Source organism: Cupressus sempervirens, chromosome 8 (assembly GCF_028749045.1).
Source record: "Cupressus sempervirens isolate cs-2001-9-10 chromosome 8, ASM2874904v1, whole genome shotgun sequence".
In the NCBI taxonomy this organism is placed as follows: Eukaryota; Viridiplantae; Streptophyta; class Pinopsida; order Cupressales; family Cupressaceae; genus Cupressus; species Cupressus sempervirens.
In genome coordinates this window covers 87,002,166-87,022,902 of record NC_143125.1, presented here as the reverse complement: position 1 = coordinate 87,022,902, position 20,737 = coordinate 87,002,166, and the positions used below count along the sequence as shown (strand labels likewise).

At 35.7% G+C, this 20,737-nt stretch overlaps 3 protein-coding genes across 4 annotated transcripts in view; all 3 read left to right on the top strand.

Moving 5' to 3' along the window:
• Nucleotides 1-20,737, top strand: part of LOC149541759 (mRNA-decapping enzyme-like protein) — a 101,085-nt gene that overhangs the window by 32,987 nt on the left and 47,361 nt on the right. Inside the window, exon 5 of one of the 2 annotated variants that reach the window (XM_089796871.1) lies at nucleotides 5,173-5,229. In XM_089796871.1, the coding sequence (XP_089652997.1) occupies nucleotides 5,173-5,229 (57 nt within the window). Of the gene's footprint in view, nucleotides 1-5,169; nucleotides 5,230-20,737 lie in introns of both variants that reach the window. The other variant, XM_089796870.1, reaches the window with a different exon arrangement.
• Nucleotides 7,439-9,013, top strand: LOC149541761 (uncharacterized). The gene is made up of 3 exons (XM_089796873.1): nucleotides 7,439-8,283; nucleotides 8,435-8,733; nucleotides 8,876-9,013. The coding sequence occupies exons 1-3, from the start codon at nucleotides 8,183-8,185 to the stop codon at nucleotides 8,935-8,937; spliced, it is 462 nt and encodes a 153-aa protein (XP_089652999.1). The 5' UTR covers nucleotides 7,439-8,182; the 3' UTR covers nucleotides 8,938-9,013.
• On the top strand, nucleotides 9,139-10,767 carry LOC149541760 (uncharacterized). The gene is made up of 4 exons (XM_089796872.1): nucleotides 9,139-9,271; nucleotides 9,381-9,604; nucleotides 9,722-9,909; nucleotides 10,006-10,767. The coding sequence occupies exons 1-4, from the start codon at nucleotides 9,155-9,157 to the stop codon at nucleotides 10,224-10,226; spliced, it is 750 nt and encodes a 249-aa protein (XP_089652998.1). The 5' UTR covers nucleotides 9,139-9,154; the 3' UTR covers nucleotides 10,227-10,767.

Below are 20,737 nucleotides of genomic sequence, written 5' to 3'. Positions count from 1 at the left end.
GCCATTGTTTTCTATCCAATTCTCAATATGCTCAACTCTTAACATGATAGACGTCTCTCTAGATGGTGACTACTTTCCTATGGCTGGTGGATGACGCAGAGGATCCGTCTATTATAGGGGAGTTCATTACCAGTTTTATTAATATAGTGGATTTTTTTGAAGAACATGGATTCCAAATTTTGGACTTTTAAATCATACCAAATCTCTTGAAATCTGCTTGGAAGATTAGTTAAGTCTATACGGATACAATTAGTTGAAATAACCTTTAAAGCAATAAGTGCAAACATGAAGAAAATAGATGTTACTAGTCTAGGCCTGGCAATTGTTTTCTATCTACTACTCAGAATTCTTAAAACTTGATTAATATCTCATAGTGGTTACAATCGTTTAATGGTCAGGTGAGCCATAAGATCTGCCTATTATCAAGATCTTTAGCATCAAATTAATATAGTTTGGATTCTTGAAAGCAAAGTTTGAGGACTCAGACTTTGACTCAACTCGGAAGCCCAAAATTTTGACTTGGACTTGGAATAGGGAAAAACCCTATAATGACCCCAAAAGAAGAAATTAATGTATTTGGAGAAGAGCCTGATTTGACTATCAATCTGTCATAATGGCAACATTACATGTCAAATAATCTTCAAACTCTCTAAACTTGAAATTTCATAGTTTTAAAATTTCAAATGTATAACAGAATCATAAATATATAAATGCTTACATATGATGATATGTCAAAATGAGAAAAACAACCAAATACAATCCACATCTTTCTCTTTCCCCTCCTAATGGAATTTAATTGAAGGTTCTACAATATCAAAATGATGATGGTTAGTTTCTTTAAAAGTGTCTATATTCTCCTCATTTGCATCCAATTCTGCTGCTTCTACTTCTTCTACTGTTCCTCTCTCCAAATTTGAAAGATTTTCGTCAGTAATGGGGACATCCTGTGTATTGACAGTCCATTATCGTAAAGATAATTATCATCCAAGTTGATGGATTCATGTGAAACGACCTCCATCTTTCTAGTTAGAGGGTAAATGTAGTACCAAGTGATGACAAGATTGTTGAGGCGCTTTTGGATGAACCTATTTCTCTTCTTTGGGTGGATGTTCTCAAATAACATCCAATTGCATTCACACCCAAAAGCACTACATGGCTAGGAAAAATATGGATGACTAACTTTTGAAGATTTGGTGTGCTAACACCATAATTCTCCTGCCATAAATCTAAAAAATATACATTAAAAATGTAAGATTCAACTTTCTGATTTTTGCATGTAGTAGTGAAACTAATTGTTACCTGGTTGTTTTACTCTTCTTTCAATTTTGTGGGCCGAAGAAAAGGGTCTCCCCTCAGCAACCTTATGGACCTTGAATAGATAGATTAAATATAGAAAATTAAATATCATGTATGTAAAATGAAAGCTTCTAGACCATTAACATTATCAAATTTGTAAATAAGATTTGGCAGATTACTAAGTCTCATCTCCAACTCATCAAGAACTGTCTCGCGCCTCATGATTTGGCACCATCTTATTTATGCACCATCTTATTTATGCATGTAATAACATGTGCCATGACCTCATCGGCCTTAAATGTATCAGTAAAGCAAAATCTTGAGTTTAAGTGGTAGGCCAAGCCATATATTGACTGATGGAGTTGGTTATCCATCCAAAATCAATGATGTGTCAAATGTTTTCCTATTTTATTTTTGTTTCCACCATAATAAAGCAATGTGTTCATTTTGGCCTTATCCATGGTCTCATAAAGGAAATTATTTGGCACATCCTCCATCCACCATAAGTAAAACACTGACCAAAGGCTCTTTTACCTTAAAAGTTGAAAACATTTTAAACTATTACAAAATTAACCCCATAATAAAACAAGAAGTAGATTATTTAGTATAGAGTTTATGTTTATATTTATGGTGGACCATGCTTAACTCCTCTCCATTGTATAAACATCTTTAGACTTAGGTTCACCATTCACCAATGCGCCATTTGGAGCCACTCAAAAGTCAAGGAGAGTTCTATTTCGTCCGTCCATTCAGTTGACAGTGCTGCTGCTTGCCATGCTTTCTGTGATCATCAATAACAAGCTGTGTATTTTATAGGGCGTCTTGTAGGGATGGCCCACTCAAATCTTTAGTAGTTGGACTATTAAAGCCTTTACTATCAACGATTGATGCATTCACCACATCTTCCCAGTTTTGGACTGTTCACCACATTGAAGAGTGAATTATTATAGTACCATTTGCTTGCCATCCTAGCCTCGTGGCATTTTTCTTTATTTGAAGTTGTACCTTGAAGTGAAGGTTGCATTTCTAGAACATTGTGACGAACAAATAAATTTAGCGATGATGAAGGAATGTGGCTAGAAGTTGAAAAAGAACACTATGGACTCTTGCCAATAAATTAGTGTACGACAAAAGCTTGGACTTTGGGCCAACAAAGGAATTTATAGGCACAAAACTGGATACATTAGGACTCACCATTGTTTCTATTGCTTTTCCATCTCATATTCATTAATTAGGGCATTCATATCTCTAGAAATCTTTTTGGATGGCTTATCACGTCTTCACATTTATAGAACCAATTAGATTGCTTGACTTTTTTTTGTGATTTAAGGAGGTTAACTTTTAATTTGGGTAAAATGAAGGTGATGGCTTTTAATTGCCTTAAGCTTCGTACCTTCACTTCAACTTTGTAGGCTCTAAGCTCAAGATTACTTCCTTGTATACCTACTTGGGGGTCAAGTTTTTCAGTCCTTGCTTCAGCCTGAGGTCCACCACCCATCTGCATACCAAAAAGGGGTACATTTCCCTGGCCTTCTCGAGAGACAATGCTTTTGACATACTCATCCAAGATGAATTTTCTTGATACTCTTATTCGGCCTACTGTTCTCTATGGTTATATGGTTGGGGTCTTCCCTTGTGGAGCCTAATTCTGCTAACATTGAGTGGGTTGAGATTCTCCTTTGGAGTTTTATTAGATGTAGGTAGGTAATCTACTCACAATATTGTTCTCACAGAGTTTGGTGTCTACCCCTCCAGGCTTGAGGCCATTTTTGATCTCATTTGTTTCTTCCACCATCTCTATGGTTTTGCTGTTTCTTGCAGTAGCTGCTATAGGTATCCCTATCTTGCTTTGCTCTTTTGAGTCTCCTACCTCATGTGTTGCTCCCTTCGGTCATGCTTGCTGCTAGTTTTCTATGGCCACGACCCTCCTGGCTCTTTCAGGATTTAGATTGTTTGTCAGCCCCTTTCTAGTATTTTATGAATGCCCCTCCTAACCTCCTTCCTACTAGGCAAGAGTTGAGTATGCACGGTAGATCTTATATTTACAAGTAGTACATTTACACCACTTGGGTCAACCCCCATGGGGGTCATTGCCCGAATATGACCTTCTATGTTGAGCACTTCCTTGAGCAGCAGGATGACATCATTAGATGTCCTTTTTACACCTCTCGTCATTGACTACATTCCCTTAGGATCCCCTTTGGCTTGTTTGAGTGGGTTTGCATTTATCTTCAAATGAGAATGATCGCTAGTTAGACAAATGGGACATAATTTAAGAATTTCCAATTTCCACAATCCATTTGATTCATGTTTAGTGTTTCTAGTTTCGATTTTGTGAAATTAATTTCACACAATCAAAACCAAAAACACTAAACATGGGACATAATTTGCCAGCTTTGTACCCTCAGTGAAAGAGCACTTTATCTTTCACTGCTGTCTTAACTATGAGATCAAGGTTGATTTTACTGTCTTTTTAGGAATGCGCAGTCCCTCTCCTTTTCAGGTTTATACACTAGAGATGTATCGCACTATCTATATAGGAGGCCATTTGTCTTCAAGATCACTCTCTCAAGTGTCCCTTGTGCTCCTTCTCCAATCATTTTATTCTCCTTCTCTAGGACAATTCATGGCACCAAAAGACACATGGCGTCTCCTCGTCACTCTAGGTCTGCAAGACTCTGCAAAGGTCACACATAGAGATCCACCCTTCTTAGAGACAACAACATTGACATTGCCACACTAACTTATCCTTCGGTATTGGGGTTCTCTATCACATTGGTGCACTGGTTTTGTTTAGGTGGCTTAGGGTTTTTCTTCTTGCCCCTTCCACACACCCCTGCTTCAGACCATCCCTCTTTTTTAAGGTCTTGGCTTTTCCTTCGCTTTATACATTGTTCTTTGTTCTTTGGAAACTGTTTGGTGTTCGTGCTGTGGGCTGGTTCCTTATTGTACTCTTCAGTTCCATTGATCTGTTTGTGATCATTTTTTGGACATCAATAAATTTATCTTGTGTTGTTTTCCAGAATTGACTTCTATTCCCTTCAAACTAACTATTTCATACTTTTCTTTTTAGCTATTTGAAAAACTATTGTGTTTAAATTTATGCTTGTGTTGCTGTAGATTTGCAGAATACAAAATCTGGACTTATTTGGTTACCTTATGTTTAACTATTAGAAGACATGGATGATGCCCCATTATCCCTCTCAATAAGTCGTTTTTAAAGTGAATTAGTAATTTTGCATTAATGAAGTGCTCAACATTTTTGTAGTTATCAACAAATTGGTAGTCCGTCTATAAATGCTGATGTCCAAAGTTTTGACAGCTGTATTCGTATAATGTTTGTTGCAGACAGAGATTGCTGTAAGTTATGAATAGAAAGCGAAGCGGAATAGGTCCCATAATGATAAAACTGGAGGTTTTATTTGGATTGATATAGATCACTTTTGGAGCATTACCTGCCTAGGAAGATGTAGATTTTCTTGCTGAAAGCTACTGATTAGTTACTTTAAGAATCTAGATTTTGTTTACCTAACCAATAAATTTTATTGACTTGTTGTTTGTTATTGTAAATTGGCTAAATATGTCATTTATTACATTGTGAAATATGTATGTTTTTACATGCAAGGACAGCCATTTTATGAAATTCAGAGCTTTTAAGTAATGTTTTGCAAGCAGCATTGTGGAAGAAGATTAATTTGGACATTGCAACGTAGCATTTCCCCTAGAGCTATGCATCACGTGTTGTTATTCTTCTGACAGTTTCTTTGGAATTTCAGAGCACTGTCTAAGAAATAATATGCTTGTATTTTCCTAGTAGGCACATTTCTGAGTGAATGTTTTTTCATTAATCACTCAATTGTGGCTTTGATGCAGCAGGATTTTGAACGCTTTTTCCAAAGTTCCTCCAAAACCAAAAGTGTTCACAAATCAAAGGTACCTACCTCAATTTGGAGAATTACAAATGGATATTTGTTAGCTTAGCTGTATTCTAAAGGGAACAATAAAATTGACTGACAGTTTAATAAACTACTCATGATATTTGTTTTGTATATGGAATATAAACCACCATTCTTCTAGGGGGATCAATAGAAATGTATGGTAGGGGAGACGATTCAGTACTTGAACGCGTTCCAATAGTTGTTGACTTGATACCTACACTTATTGGCTTAATGCCCAATTTTTTTGACAAAATTGTACCAATACTTGTGACTTTAAAGTTGTCAGTACAATATTTATTATTGACTACCCAAAATTGAATAAAATGTACCCTTAGTTATAAAAATTAACCAGTGATGTGATGCCACATCAGCTGTTCAACTATGGTTACCCTTTATGCACTACCGTTGGTCTCACTTTTTATTTGGGCTGTTTTGGACAACTTGGCAAAAATCACGCTGATGTGGCATCATAATGGGTGATGTGGACTTGAAACCTTAGTTATAAGTAGGTGACTAGCCAAATAAGCTGCTGTAAAAAAATGGGAGCGATTTGAAATTTCACGTAGGATTTTGATAAGCATGAAGTTAGGGTGTTCAAGTACTGGGTCCTCTCCCCTAGGTGAATAAATTACTCATGAATTTTGTTTCTTTTTATTTGGAATATAAATTACTGCACCTGTATGTTTTTCCTTTTCAAAGTATGTGTTGTAAAAGTAAAAATACAATTGTGTAAATTTATTACAAATGGTAGCATATATGACCTACTCAGACCTAGAAGAGACTCCTGAGTATGGGAAGTCCCTAGGAAACAACCATTAGAGGCCATCTTGAGATCTATCTCAGATAGGAATGATTTTCATCAAAAAAGCAAGTGTGCCAGTATGAGGTAGTTCACTGATTAGGGATCTAGCCATATCCATTCTTTCCATAAGAAGATTTAAGCTTTGCAAAACAAACGGTTAGTGTAGAGTACCATAATTGTGCCCCTTTTTGTAGAATTTTAAAGATGTAGCTTTTTGGAAGGCCATCATTTGAGACAATTCAAACTTAATATGAATATAATATGCACAGCGTGTTATGTTTTGTGTACCATGGGAAAGGGAACAAATCTTGCTGGTTTGGTTTGTCCAAACGCTATGACCACAGATTGATAATGTTTTAGTATTCAAGCAGTTTTGCAAGGAATCAATGCACATTCTTTTTCATTCATCCTTAGAATTTTATTCTTTGGGCATCTGACACTTTTGAATGCCTGTATGTTTTCAATTCATTGTTCACCTTTCTACCTTGTGTTTTGACTCATCTAGCTTGTTGGAAAGTTGTCAAAGAATTCAGGAGTGAAAGAAAGGAAACCATTATATCATATCTTTAGGATTCAAAAATAGAGTTTATAATAGCTGACTGGAGGGGCTTTAAAAAAATAATAAACCATTCAAAGCTAAACTTAGGAAGTGATAGAACCAAATAAGAGTGAAAAGTGCCAAATTGATAAACTCTAGGCTAGCTAGTATTGCACAAAAGTCATAAAATACAAATCAATCCCATGAAAGGAATGCTTCTTGTCAAAAGAAAAAATAAAGGGTTTATTGGAGATAAGTAGTATGGATTGGATCATAGTGAGGAGAAGAAGCATCCATATCCTTGAATTGTCCAATTAGGGTTAGATGTTTGGAGATGACCCATCTTCACAATCATAGGAGGAAGCAAGATACTCTTGATCATAGATGGAAGACTCGCTGGTTACTCGGCAAGTTTTAAACACTCGCCGAGTATTTTGGGACGGCGAGTAAATGGGCCAAAAACTCGCCTGTCCAAAAACTCGGCGGGTGTCCAAAAACTCGTCGATTAATTGGCGAGTTTTAACCAAAAACTCGGCGAGTTTTAACCAAAAACTCGGCGAGTTTTAACCAAAAACTCGGCGAGTGTTTTTTAAAAACTAGCGGTTCTGAGAACTCGCGGCCAGTGATGCCTAAATAGGTCAAAATGCATTGTTTCGTTCATTTGTGTGGACCAAAGAAGGTTTTAGCTGATTGCAAGTGATTCAAGGCAGATTGGAGTGGATTTTGGAGGATTCTAATGGGATTTAGAAGAGAAATTTCTTTCCAGGTATGTTCATCTTATCATTGTTTGAAAACTTTTTATAGAACTTTTAACATTTAAGAAAAGTTTATATTGTTTTTGTTGTTGTTTGTAAATGATTTCAAATCATTTGAAAGTTGAAACCCTAGTTATTCTAAACTTCTAGCTTCTAAGTTCTAACTTTGTTTATTCATTTTTCAATAAATTTATGTGTAGGACAGCGGTCAAGCATTAAAAAAACATGACAAATCCGCAAGAAGAGTGGCCACAAACACCATGCCCATCTGGATATATAGGCACTCGGCCTAAAAATGTAAGAGATAAGACATGACGGTTTGCCTATGAAGCTCCAAATGATGTTGGGAAAGTGATATGCATTCCATGTGAGAATTATTTCTGGAGGCATAAACCGCCTCAAATACCACCTTGCAGGCATAAAGAAACATGATTCAAATCCTTGTCTCAAGGTAACTGATGAAGAAAAAAGATTCATCAATGCCCTATTTACAGCTGCTGAAGAGAAAAAATTGAATAGGGGGAGGGCAAAATTCGCTATGAGGACAGCCATAGCTGAATCTGAAGGAGCTCCTTTTGATATGCAAGAGGAAGAAGAAGCACTTGAGAACATACCAAGATCTCTTCGTGGCCCACAGATCCGCAAACAAAATTTCTCTTTTACCGGTTCCACTTCTCCTACATCTCCTACTTCTTCATCACTATCCGGATCCCCATCAGGGATAGGGGGTTATTTTGTGCCCAGGAACACACCTGGAGCACAACCATCATTAGAGGGCACTGCATGATTTAAGGAGGTGCATGAGCAAACTGATATTGCAGCATCTGATTTTTGGTTTTTCAACAATATCTCAATGAATGCCGCTGATAGTCCCTATTGGTTCAATATGGTCAATGCAATAACAATATCAGGCAAAGGGTATAAGCCGCCTAATCGCAAGGATATGAGTGGAAGGTTAGTATTTTACTATTTAAATTTTAGTAATTGTAAATAATTGTGATTCACTTTAGTTCATTGTTATATTTTAAATCTTAATTGTTATAACTTATTTCCTATTTTTTACTAACACTTACACTTTATTTAATATTACACCTAAATTTTGTAGGTTGCTTGACAAAGCGGTTGGTAGGGCAACATTATTGATAAAAGACCAAAAGAAAAAGTGGAAGAAGTATGGCTGCACCATTTTATTTGATGGGTGGACAGGTGGAAGAAGTAGAACCATTATTAATTTCTTGGTTGCTTGCATAGATGATATGGTGTTTTGGAAATTTGTCGATGCCTCCAACAAAGTGAAAAATGCAGCCATATTGGCTTTAATGTTGGAGAATGTTGTCATGGAGGTGGGAATAGAGAATGTGGTGCAAATAATCACGGATAATGCAGCAGCATATGTGGCAGCAGGTAAATTTAATTTTTTATATTCGAATCAATATGAATCATGAATGTAATCCTATGGTATTATTCAATTTATATTTGATGTAATTTGTAAATACTAAATATGGAAAGTTTGTTACTGATTATTGATTTTTTGCTAATCTTTTAGGTAGAATCCGTCAAGAGAGGCATCCCACACTTTTTTGGTCACCTTGTGCAGCACGTCCTTGACCTTCTTTTGGAGGACATAGGAAAACTTGATTGGGTGAGTCCAGTTGTGGAAGATGCTAGGCGAGTCACGAAATATATCTATAATCACCCGTGGGTTCTCAGTTTGATGAGAAAAGCCACTAAAGGCAAAGATTTGATGAGACTTGCTATGACAAGGTTTGCAACGGTCTTCTTGATGTTGCAAAGTATTCTTGACCACATATTGGCTTTGAAGTAAATGTTTGTGTGTGCTGATTGGGTTGCTTCACCTTACTCAAAGAAGCCCGAAGGAGAGGTTGTGGCACAGATAGTCTTTGATGATAGCTTTTCTGCAAAGGCTAAGGAGATTGTGGAGGTAACTTTAAAAATCAAAACATTATATTTTTAGGTTATTCAAGTTTCATTATCAATTCATAACTTACTATGTTATTAACTAATTTGTATTTTTCAAATTTCAAATGTAGATGTCTCTGCCCCTGGTTCTAGTCTTGCGCATATGTGATGGGCAACAATCCCCAATGAGAGGTCTTTATGAGGCCATGGATAGGGCGAAAGAGGCTGTTAGAAGTTACTATCATGGGGACAGTCTCAGATTTGACCCCATTTGGGAAATAATTGATAGGAGGTGGAACAATATGCTCCACCAACCTATTCATGCAGCAAGCTACTTCCTCAATCCCAAATTTAGGTACTCTGAATCATGATAATTGATTGTCCTTGAAGTTGGGATTTTACTAAGACTTTATTTTACTTTACTTTGTAAGGTTGTGTAGTAAGACTTGATATCATTTTCTATTTGTTTTAGGGCTGATGATTCCCACTCAGATCCTAATGGAGAGGTCATGGAAGGTCTCTCTAAATGCATGGAGAGAATGATATCAAGTGAAGAGGAGAGAGATCTTATTGTGACCGAACAACAAATCTATGTGGAATCGAGGGGTCCTTTGTTCTCTTCTATGCTAGCAAAGAGAGCAAGATTTACTCAAGCACCAGGTAAAGCGTCAAACTTTAAAACTTTTGCTAATTGATAAGTTGTGCTTTTGATTATTTTTTTTATTGCTTTATAACTTTTTTTATTTTGTTTTGCAGATGCTTGGTGGGCAAGTTGGGGTGGCAATACCCCCAATTTAAGGAAATTTGCTCTCAGAGTCCTATCCCAACCTTGTAGCTCATCCCATTGTGAGCGCAATTGGAGCTTATTTGAGTCCATTCACACAAAGAAAAGAAACAGAATGACTCAAAAACGGCTTAATGACCTTGTTTATGTGCACTATAATCTTAAGTTGCGCATAAAAAGACACAGCTTTTAGAACTACCTGGTCCACTTGATCTAGATGAGATAGAGCCTTATTTTGATTGGACAGCACAGGAGCCAGGTCCATTGTTTGCACTAGATAAGATCGCTGATTTGGAGAGGCAGGCCATGGAGGGGGAGGCTGATGCTGATTTTCAGTTCACTATGGATGACATTGAAGATGAGGACGAGGACGAGGACGATGATGATTTAGGCGAGGATCAGGCATTACCATTAGGAGGAGATGCATCCTCTTCTAGGACGTTGAGCGAGGGGGCACAGTCAAAGAGTTCACAGTCACGCAGCTCACGCCCTATCCCAGCGCGGGGCACTTCTTCTAGGACTAGACCCCCTCGCTTTCCTGCTAGTGCAAGTGGAAAGAGGAAGATGTGATTGAGTCATTGACATTGTATTGATGTATTTAGACTTTTAGTATTTACTTCTAGTTTGACAGATTGAAACTATTTACTATTTTGCTTCCTACCATGAGCATTCCGCATGAGAATGCAATTTTGTACGCACTATGCATTTATATATATCTAAACTCTGTTTGTTTCTTTTGTATTGTCTTTAATTAACTTATTAGATGCATCTTCTCATTAAATTTTGCAAAATAAATGTATTTTTAATTTAATTTCAGCAATTTTTTAGGTTCTCGAGTTTTTCCCGAGTTTTTTTTTAAATCACCGAGTTTTTCCCGATTAAACTTTTGGGAGGCGTGGTGAGTTTTTCAACTATGCTCTTGATGCCTTTCTTATATTAAAATATATTAATGTTTTTTTAATAATTACTTTAGTCATTTAGTTAGTTTAGCAAGTTTCCTTTTCTGTCTTTAGTTTCATGATTGTTTTTTAGAAACACTATTTTTGTAAATCCACATAAAGAACTTTCATCTCCTTTTTCTAATACAAGTTTGGTTTACTGTGACATGGTAGCAGAATGTGTTGATGGGATTTCATCAAATGTTGCAAGTTTTTAAGGAAAATCTGAGCCTCATCTAATCTGGAATTTTTTTCCAGAAATTTGTTTCTTGATTTCTAATGAAAATGGAAAATTGTTGGAGGTATATTTTTTGAAATTTTTGTGGTAAGGGTTTTTTTTGTGTGATCTGAAAAAGGCCATTCTTTGTGTGCAATTTCCATAGAAATGACGAGTTTGTGTTCGTTTTTTAAGTCCTTTTCATCAACTTTGTGTTTTGCAGTGCCTCTTTTGATTCATGTTTTAGGTGCCATATATGGGGTTGTGTTTTTGTTCACTATGGTAATGGGCTTCATGTGTGGAGATTTTGTTTACTCGTTGTTTCCATCTCTTTTCAATGCCTTAGTGTTTTTTTTTTTGCGACCTCTTCGTTTCTGTTTCTCGTGACTTCCTTGTTGGTTTTCTTAAGACTTCTACTAATGTAATAGCACTACCATAATGTCTGGTATGTGTTTTCCAAATGGCAACAACCTCTTATTTAAATTGAGAATAAGCCATGAAGAGACATGTCCCAATGGGGCATGTCTATTTGTTAATTAGATAATTAATATAATAAACATGTAATCATTGTTATATATATATATAAATAAATTTCTCTCATATATAATTATATATAGGTTTATTGGACATAATTTGCCAACATCAACACTCCCTCTTAGCTAGGGAGGATAAACACACATATTACCTCAAAGTAATATCAAGTTAGCAAAATTTACAATTTGATATCAAGAGTATTGGTCTCCTAGAATATCAACATATGATATTCACCAAATACTCTTAAGGTTTTATGTCACATTTGATATTATGGCTATTGGTCTCCCAGAATACATGATAGTCACCAATTGCTCAAAAATGTTTGATATCACATCTGATATCATGAGTAGTGGCCTTCCAAAATATCAATGATATTCATCAAATACTCTGAGTAATGGCCTTTAAAAATGTTGAGATGCAAGATATTCATCAAATACTATGAGCAATGGCCTTCCAAAACACCAAGTCGCACGATATTCACCAATACTCTGTATGTAATGGCCTTCCGAACATCAAAATGAATGATATTCACCAAGTACTTTGTGTAATGGGCTTCCAGAACATCAATATGCATAGCATTCATCATGTACTCAAAAAAATGTTTATAAAGTATGTCCACGCGCATTCTCATAATGCTTACGATATAAACATTCACCATACAAAGTATAATCTATTGTGATTTACATAGACATCGTAAGATATCCATCATAATAGAAAATTAAGTTATTGTAAGATTGCCACCTTTCAATAACTTAAGCAAATACAAGTGACATCATTTGGAAGTCGTCACTTTCTCATGATGTACACAGGGGAGTAGGCCCATTAAAATCACATAGTCATGAGGTATATTCATGAATCACAATTCTTTTGTCTGTTACAATTTATTGTATCATTGAAGAATCCATCTCAACATGGTTTACTCCCTCTAAACAAATGTGATCGAGATCATCGAAGGTTTGACTTATCCTATCCTCTATCTACTCCCTCTCTTTCACGATTGCCTCTAATGAAATGTCAGTCTCTCTCTAAAGCTCAATCTCCCTCTTTTTCCTATAATAACAATCTCGGAGGAAAAGATCAAGGCAAATAATTCTTATTGGTTTTTATTGAATTTCAAATAAGAGGTTGACAACAAAAGTAATAAGGACAATACTGCAAATATAGTAAAATACCTATCTCATTATTTTATTATTGTCTCCTCATAGTAAGTTCTACTTAATATCCTTTAGAGATAGTATCTCTAGAAATGCAAAACATAATATTTATATTGTAATCTAACATAATTACATTAAATTGTTAATTCCATTATATATATAGCCATGTTATATTATAATTTAAATGGACCTTATATCGACATATACTTTTATGTGCCTCAATAATGTGAAGGAATCCTCAAATATATATTGCCTAGGGATCCTGTTATCCACACGTCTTATCTATGGTACCTGTACTCCTTTTGGGAATCTTGTGCCTTTATTATAGGCTCGCTATGGTATAGGAATGGTGCTTTGGCCTTGTAACTACCTGCCACATCTGATCATATGACGCTACATGGAGCACTAATTATTTCCGCTACCTACACTATATTGTGCGCTTATCCATGTTGTCACATAAAATCATCTTTCCCTGAATTCAAGGAGCGTTGTCCTTATTTGTTGACTTGGTGATAGTCTTAAACTTTTGTTCTCCCCACTCGTCCTTTAAATAATGACATGTTTGCTATCCTTACTTTCTAAGGGGCTTCCATATTGGTTGTAAACATCTAAAAATAATATTTATCGCTACTCCTTTGGTGTAATTGAAACCTTGATATGAATGCCCCTGTATTGAACTCTTATTATTGTTCTGAGCTCCACTATCAGTGATTATAACAGCATGCAGTTCTGACATGACAAGGATATCAAACCTGACAGAGGCGGTGTGGATAATAACCAACAACCATCATTAATGTGAACAACTCTATTTCTTTCGAAGGTAGTGTGACATCTACTGATCAACTTACTGGATATGACTCACACTCATACAGATTAAGTTGCAGCACGCGACACCCATCATATGCTGGTAGGACTTCTTTTCTATCTTTGTTCCCATATATCTTATAAATTACCTTTTATAAGTTTCTGTTAGTGATTACATGTATTTGTTCACATAGATAGCCCATCAAGCTTGCTCCCAACGATGCATTTTATAAGATCAAAATCGTCATACAATGACTGCACGATTCAAGTCCGTCCATGTCTGATCTGATTTTTATATATCAGAAAATCCTTAGCAAGCCTTACCTAGATGTGCCAAGAAGACCATAGGATCTCAATGACATGACACATTTCTGATTCGACCTTTTCATTCCAGTGGCCATCATCCCAAGCATGATCAGCTCTGAGCACGAGAATCTAGTTTTGATCTGATATGATCACAGTAGCTAAGTGATTCATTCCTCCAGAAGTGCATAAATCCAAAAGCCAACTTGTAGGCAATCTTGAGAATAAACTAGCTCGTCTAGAATGACTTTGCAGTACTAGCCCAGACCCTCCTTCTATGTTGACTTAACAAATTGATGAGATTGATTTTTGAAGAATAGAGCTCTCAAACTTCTTTACCTCTGCAACTTGGCTGATACCATGTTGGTTTTCTTAGGACTGCTGCAGATGTAATAGCACTTCCATAATGTTTGATATGTGTTTTCCAAATGGCTTCAACCCTTAGTTGCCGATTTGTGAAATGAATCCGATTTAGGCACACGAATTGGATCCGTGGATTCGGGATTTTTTTTTTTCAATAACGATTCGTAGAGGGTTCGTGTGTATATATATATACACACAAAAAAAAAAAACTAAAAGAAATTATTTCATAGTATGAATCTATGAATCTAGTATACTTGATAAATGATCTATTTTCATGATTATAAAGAAAATCAGAACATTCACATTCATGATTTTATGTTTTTGTGCCTTGTATTGCCATGGATTCATGCTGGATCCTCAGGATTCGTGCTTGGATCCTTGAGGATTCAGGCTGGATCCTTGATTCTGCCTGTGGATCCATTAGGATCCTTGAGCCACGGATCTTGACGGATCCATATGCAGGATCGTGGACCTTGCTCGGATCCTTACGGATCCACGTGCGAATCCAGATCCGGATAGGACCCGAATTCGGATCCACGGTCTGATTCGCGAATCTGGTAACTATGCTTCAACCTCTTATTTAAATTGAGAATAATCCATGAAGAGACATGTCTCATGAATGGGACATGTCTATTTGTTAATTACATTATTAATATAATAAACATTTAATCATTGTTATATATATATGAAAGAAATATATATATATATATATATATATATATATATATATATATATATGTTTATCTGATAGAAGCTACCAAACAAAAAACATTCCTGGCTTGTGATTTCTGCAGGAAACTCGCATGACATTCATAATTTTTGTTCATGTTATGTGCATGCGAGGTCTAGGTTTGTTTTGTGCCCACATGTTTTTGTTCTGCATCTTGCATTCAATGTTTTTGTTTTGTTGTTTTTCACTCATGTTGGTTCTTTATGAAAAGCTTATGCTTTTTATGGTCATGTGCTTCGAATTTTCTTTTCTACTCGTGACTAAGGCTTTTGACTATCTTTAATGGCACCATTTTTGGAAATCTATTTCATGTTTTTTGGGTTATAAATCATGGGTTTTTGAATGGTGTGTATTTCGGGTTTTCAATTTTTTTTTTGAATTTTTCCCTCCCAAAAAATTTCTTGGTGAGTCTTTAATAATTTTTCCCTTAATTTTTTTTGGGGGTTAAAGTTTTTCCCTTAAAAATCCTGGGAGGGATTTATAATTTTGTCCATAAAATAATATTGAGTTTTGATCAAACTTTCACCTCAAAATTTGTGTCTTGTTTTTTCAAATTTTCTCCTTAAAATTCAATTTTGGGTTCGACAATTTTCGAAGTTATTTTTTACGTGGGATTTTGTGTCAAGTGTTATTGTTTTTAGTGCTTTTACCATTTTTTTGAAAAAAAATTGCTTTCTAAACTCTAATTTTAGAGTTTTGTTGTGGCTTCTTGCAGTCTATTCTTAGTCCTAGCGCTCATCTGCAAATGTTCTTGGCAAATCATGGTATCTTCTATTTTGGGGCATAGAGCTCCTATCCAAAAGGGTTTGGCAATTTTCCGCAATCATGATTTTGTTTACCAACATTAGGTTGGCATGTTTTTGGTTATCTTGGTCATTTGTAGAAGTTTCGCAGAGCAAGAGAGGGTCGTAGGAGCAGACTTATTTTGTACCACTTTCTGATGGGAAAGGGACATCCTTCTCTATGCATATGTGACCACAAGGGGGTAGCCTTCTATGCATTTGTGACCAAAAGACTTGCAGGTTGTCTTCTGTATAAGAAAGATGACCATTACGAGAGGGTAGTAAAATATCATAATGCTTTTTTTTAGGTCATCTTAGTTATCTTAGCTAGTTTAGGAAGTTCCCTTTTCAGTCTTTAATTCACAATTGTTTCTTTTCAAAACATTGTCTTTGCGAATGCGTATAAGGAGCTTTTGTCTCTCCTATCTAATATAACATTGATTTATTATAATATCCAAGCATCTATGATATACTCTCCTCTACGTGTAAAGAAAGTTAAATTATCACGCATAATACTTGTGTAGTGTGCATGGGCAATTGTTGAGGCAACTGACTCAATATGTAGGGTGCAGAAATACAAATTTGAAGTTACCTCTGAAGAAGTACATTGTCTGAGATATTTATCACAATTTGTTGTATGTGCTCCATTAACCAATAGACACATGAAATTACTATGAATGTACTCATCTAAAATAGAGATTAGATCAATAGAGTGGTTCTAGAGATTGATTATAGAGCTTGATTTTTGGAGATAGTTGCTTAAAGAAGGTAAATGGCTTGATCATTTATATTTCATATGATCCAAGGAAGGTGATATGGGACCCATTCAAGTCTTTGATAAGAAGCTATGTCATTGTTGGATCTTATTTATGATTTTACTATGCATAATCTATTTTGTGAACTCATTTCTTGTTTTGTAGTGATTTTTGATTGACTTGAAGTGACATTTGGCCGTGCCATTTGTTATTTTTATCTTTTTAAACTCTAATTTCTTGGTTATTTCATGGGGTTATGAATTCTTTCATTTTGTCATACATTTTGAGTATGGATGTAAGCGTTTTTAAAGAGAGTTTAAATGGTTTCAAAGCATGGGCTGCGCTTTGCATCTAAGGAAATATACCTAGTTTCAATTTTAAATGGTTTTGTTTATGTTGAGGAGAGGAGCAACCGTTCTAATTTTTGTGATCAAGCTAAGATAAACTACATAATGTTAGATCATGCATATTAGTTGTGTTGTCGCTTCAATTATGCACATCCTCACAAATACTTTCATGCATATTATGATGCGTGATTGAGCACTTGTTTGCACATTCATGATTAATCGAGCCTAAATTTACTTAACCCTAGTCTAGTTGGGCTCTAGTTTGCACATTGTGCATATCAGGTACTTCTAGTTCGGATATCTTAGCTTGCGTTTTCTATTTTTAGTAACAATTAGATTTTTGATATTTTTAGTAATCTTTCTTTCCGTAAAGCAAGTCATTCGTTCATTGTAATCGATCCGAATTCCAATCTCATTTGTGCAATCAATACATATTTTTGTTTTTGTTATAGAGCATATTATCTTTGCTTGATTTCTTTTGGTGTGATAAATGTTTTGCTTGCAAATGATTCATGGCTCCTGTGTTTGTTTTATGAACTCCTACATGGTATCAAAGGACCATATCTAACAAGTTCTTGGCTGCATGCTTCAGTGATACAACCCTGGGTGCAACTTTCGTGCACATTGGGGTCAAATGTAGGTTGCCATTGTGTCCGTAGTGTCGAAAGACACTAGGTTCGACTGTCATTTTGTTGTAATCTGAGCAGTTAGAATATTGGTTCAATTTGGCCATAGGCATGCAAATTGAGGTGGAATATGAGGTAGCTGAAAAATCTGGGCATGTTTTTGCAAAGCAGACCTCACCATCGTGCTTAGAAGGCCCAAAAACCCATAATCCATCAAAATCCACCACAGTAAAAATCAGGCATTTTTTTTTGAGGGGTTTTGCACACATCTCATGATCATACCATTGATGACACGGTGCACATCCAGCAGGCTGCATCAGCTCTAGCAGCAAAAATCTGCACATGCATTTTAAATTTTGTTATAATCGATAATGATTTTTTTTAAGTTTTAAAAACTTTATAAAAATATTTACACATAAAATGGGAGGCGCTTTTTAAGAAAAAGGGATGCTCAATCAGTGCTGTGCAGAGCCGTACAGACCTATGTCAGAGTGGGCCGTCCTTGGCAGCCTTTCTAATGTCCCCTTAGTATTAGTGGAGACTCTTTATTTGGCCTATCCCTTCCAAGTTTGGAGAGCAGCTGAATGTTCTAGTAGAATATTTTGTGGAGACTGTCAGCATTTTTTGGCACCCAGAGAAAATTTAAACAATTTTTCCAGTAAAGGAATATATTTGTAATGTCCCCTTTTTAGCATTCATAGCATGATGTTGTCGTCAGCCTATTTCCCCACGGTCCCGTAGGCTAACCAGGACATTAAAGGGACTCAGAGGCCATTTGGCCTAGATAGTTTCAGTTGCAGGTCTTTTTGAGGGGTTTTGAGGCAACTTTGGGCATACTTACTATTTATAGTAAGTCATCTTGGATATGGTCGGACATCCAGTGACAGCGGTATGTAGATGGTAATTGTTTAAAATCGGCAAGAAGACTTGTTTATCATTGATAAGATTTGTTATGCATTGATAAAGCTATTTTATAAAGTTAAATTTAAATATTTAACTTTATTAATGCATAGACTATAGTTTGTGGGAAATATTTAAATTAAAAGAGTCCCTTTTATTTTATAACAAATTGGAGACATAAGTTACATAAAGGGAGTTATGTTTTATCCCACATTGAGAAAACGAAGGACGGAGCTCTTGTGAGAACACTATAAAAGAAATGGAAAGAGCTTCTTTTAAGCAATGTTGGAAATATCAAAGAAATTGGAGAATTTTCTGGAGGTTATGTCTCAATAGTTTGAAGGACGAAATCCCTTCAAGCTGAAAATCTTGACGCCATTGAAAGATATGGTCTTGAGATTCAACAGGGTAGCAATCCAAAAAAGCAGTTTGAAAAAGCGGAATCGAAAAAGCAGGCTGAAAAAGCGGGTACAAAAAAGCAGTCCGAAAAGTAGAACCGAAAAAGCAGGCCGAAAAAGCGAAACTGAAAAAAGCGAAACCGAAAAAACAAGCCGAAAAAGCAGTTTGAAAAAGGCAAAGCAGAAGGGGCAGCATTGAAGAAAATTATTACAGCCATCTACAACCAGGTTCTTTTGTTAGTATTGCTTTTTAGGGTGTTATAAGCTTTCAGCTGTAAGTGTGTATTATACCAACATTATCATTTTGTAATCCATGTAAATGCCAAAGTCTTGGCCATATTTCATGAGCATGGTAATTTTCATTGCAATTAAGAAGATAATAGTTGCTGGTGTCATTTAAGCAATTTAATATCATTATATATCAGCTAGTTAGTTTGCATACCAACTGTTTGTAAAAATGCAAGTTGGCTGTAGGTGTTCATTTCTCATGCTTAGATCATATATATGCATTGAATATTGTCAAAATAAGTTGCACATTCATGTTAGGTTGTTGTGTAGTCCATTTTGAGACTTCTAACACAAGATTCTCATTGATGCAAATTGAAGAAAGAGTCATTTAAAGCAAGCTGAAATACTATATCAGTCATATGTCCCTTGCATGTGAATTGTTTGACAAAATTCTTTGAGCCTTCAATCAGCATTTTTGAGAGCAGATTTGAGGAGGGTTATTACAGTGGTATCAGAGCTTGCTTGCAAAGTGTTTGACGAAATGTCAAACAACTGAAGTATAAAGATTTTTGGTGTCTGAAGAAGTTATAACCTATTGGGGTTATTACAATATTGGCTATTAGTAAAATGTTTTAGTGACTGTGATGGTTAGACTATCGTCAAATTTAACTCATGATCAACTCTTGATTAGTTTAGTCCTCTGAGCCATGAAAAGTAGTAGTTGGTTTTTGCTCATAACTTGAGCATATGATATTGAAATCACACAAACAAGATATCATCAGAAAGCTGATCTTGGCTGTGATCTTTGTACCATTTTAGTTTTTCTAGATTCTTCACTATTTTTTGCACTGGGCCTCTACAGTTAAGCTTTTAGTTGCATTTCTGGAGCCTAAATTTGAGCAAGCAAACTCTGTTTTTCAAGTTTCACACATTGTTGGAAAGCTCTCGGTGTCCTGTATACAGATCTTAGGTTCTTTGCAAAATTTAATCAGGTACTCAGAGATCTCAGTTTCGTCTTTTTGGGCTCTTTCTTAGAAAAAATGCATATCAGTTGGTATTTTTGTGATTCAAGTGGAATTTTTTGGTATTGAGAGGATCTACATTGTCATGTAGTCCATTTTAGTATATATTTTTCATAAGTTATCGTGGATTTACATAATCTTTCACCCCTTAGATAGAGTGACCATAGAATTAGAACTTGAGACTACAAGTGTTGCTGAGAAGAGAAACTGGTTACAAGTGTGACGAGGCTTTTAGGACATTATGCATGTCTATGTCTTTAGATCTCTTTCGTATTGATTCTTGCAGTACACCAATCAGATTTGGACTACATTGGAGGATTGTTTTGGGAAGTAAGATATTTTGAGGGATTTTCAACTAGAGATTGAATTCATTTGCTTGAATCCTTATGATTTTGACAGCATCTAGGACTTCTTCACCAAAATCAAGTCTCTCCGATTATAGTTGAAGTAGTACAAAATTGAGGAGTCATCTTCATTGATTTTCTCTATCCTTTCCAAGCTTGGTCCTAATTTTTTAGCTTTTGTTTGCACATTTTACACCACCAGAGATGCACTTGGTTCTTAATGCACCATTCCTTCACTGGATGAGTTTGCTTCTCAACT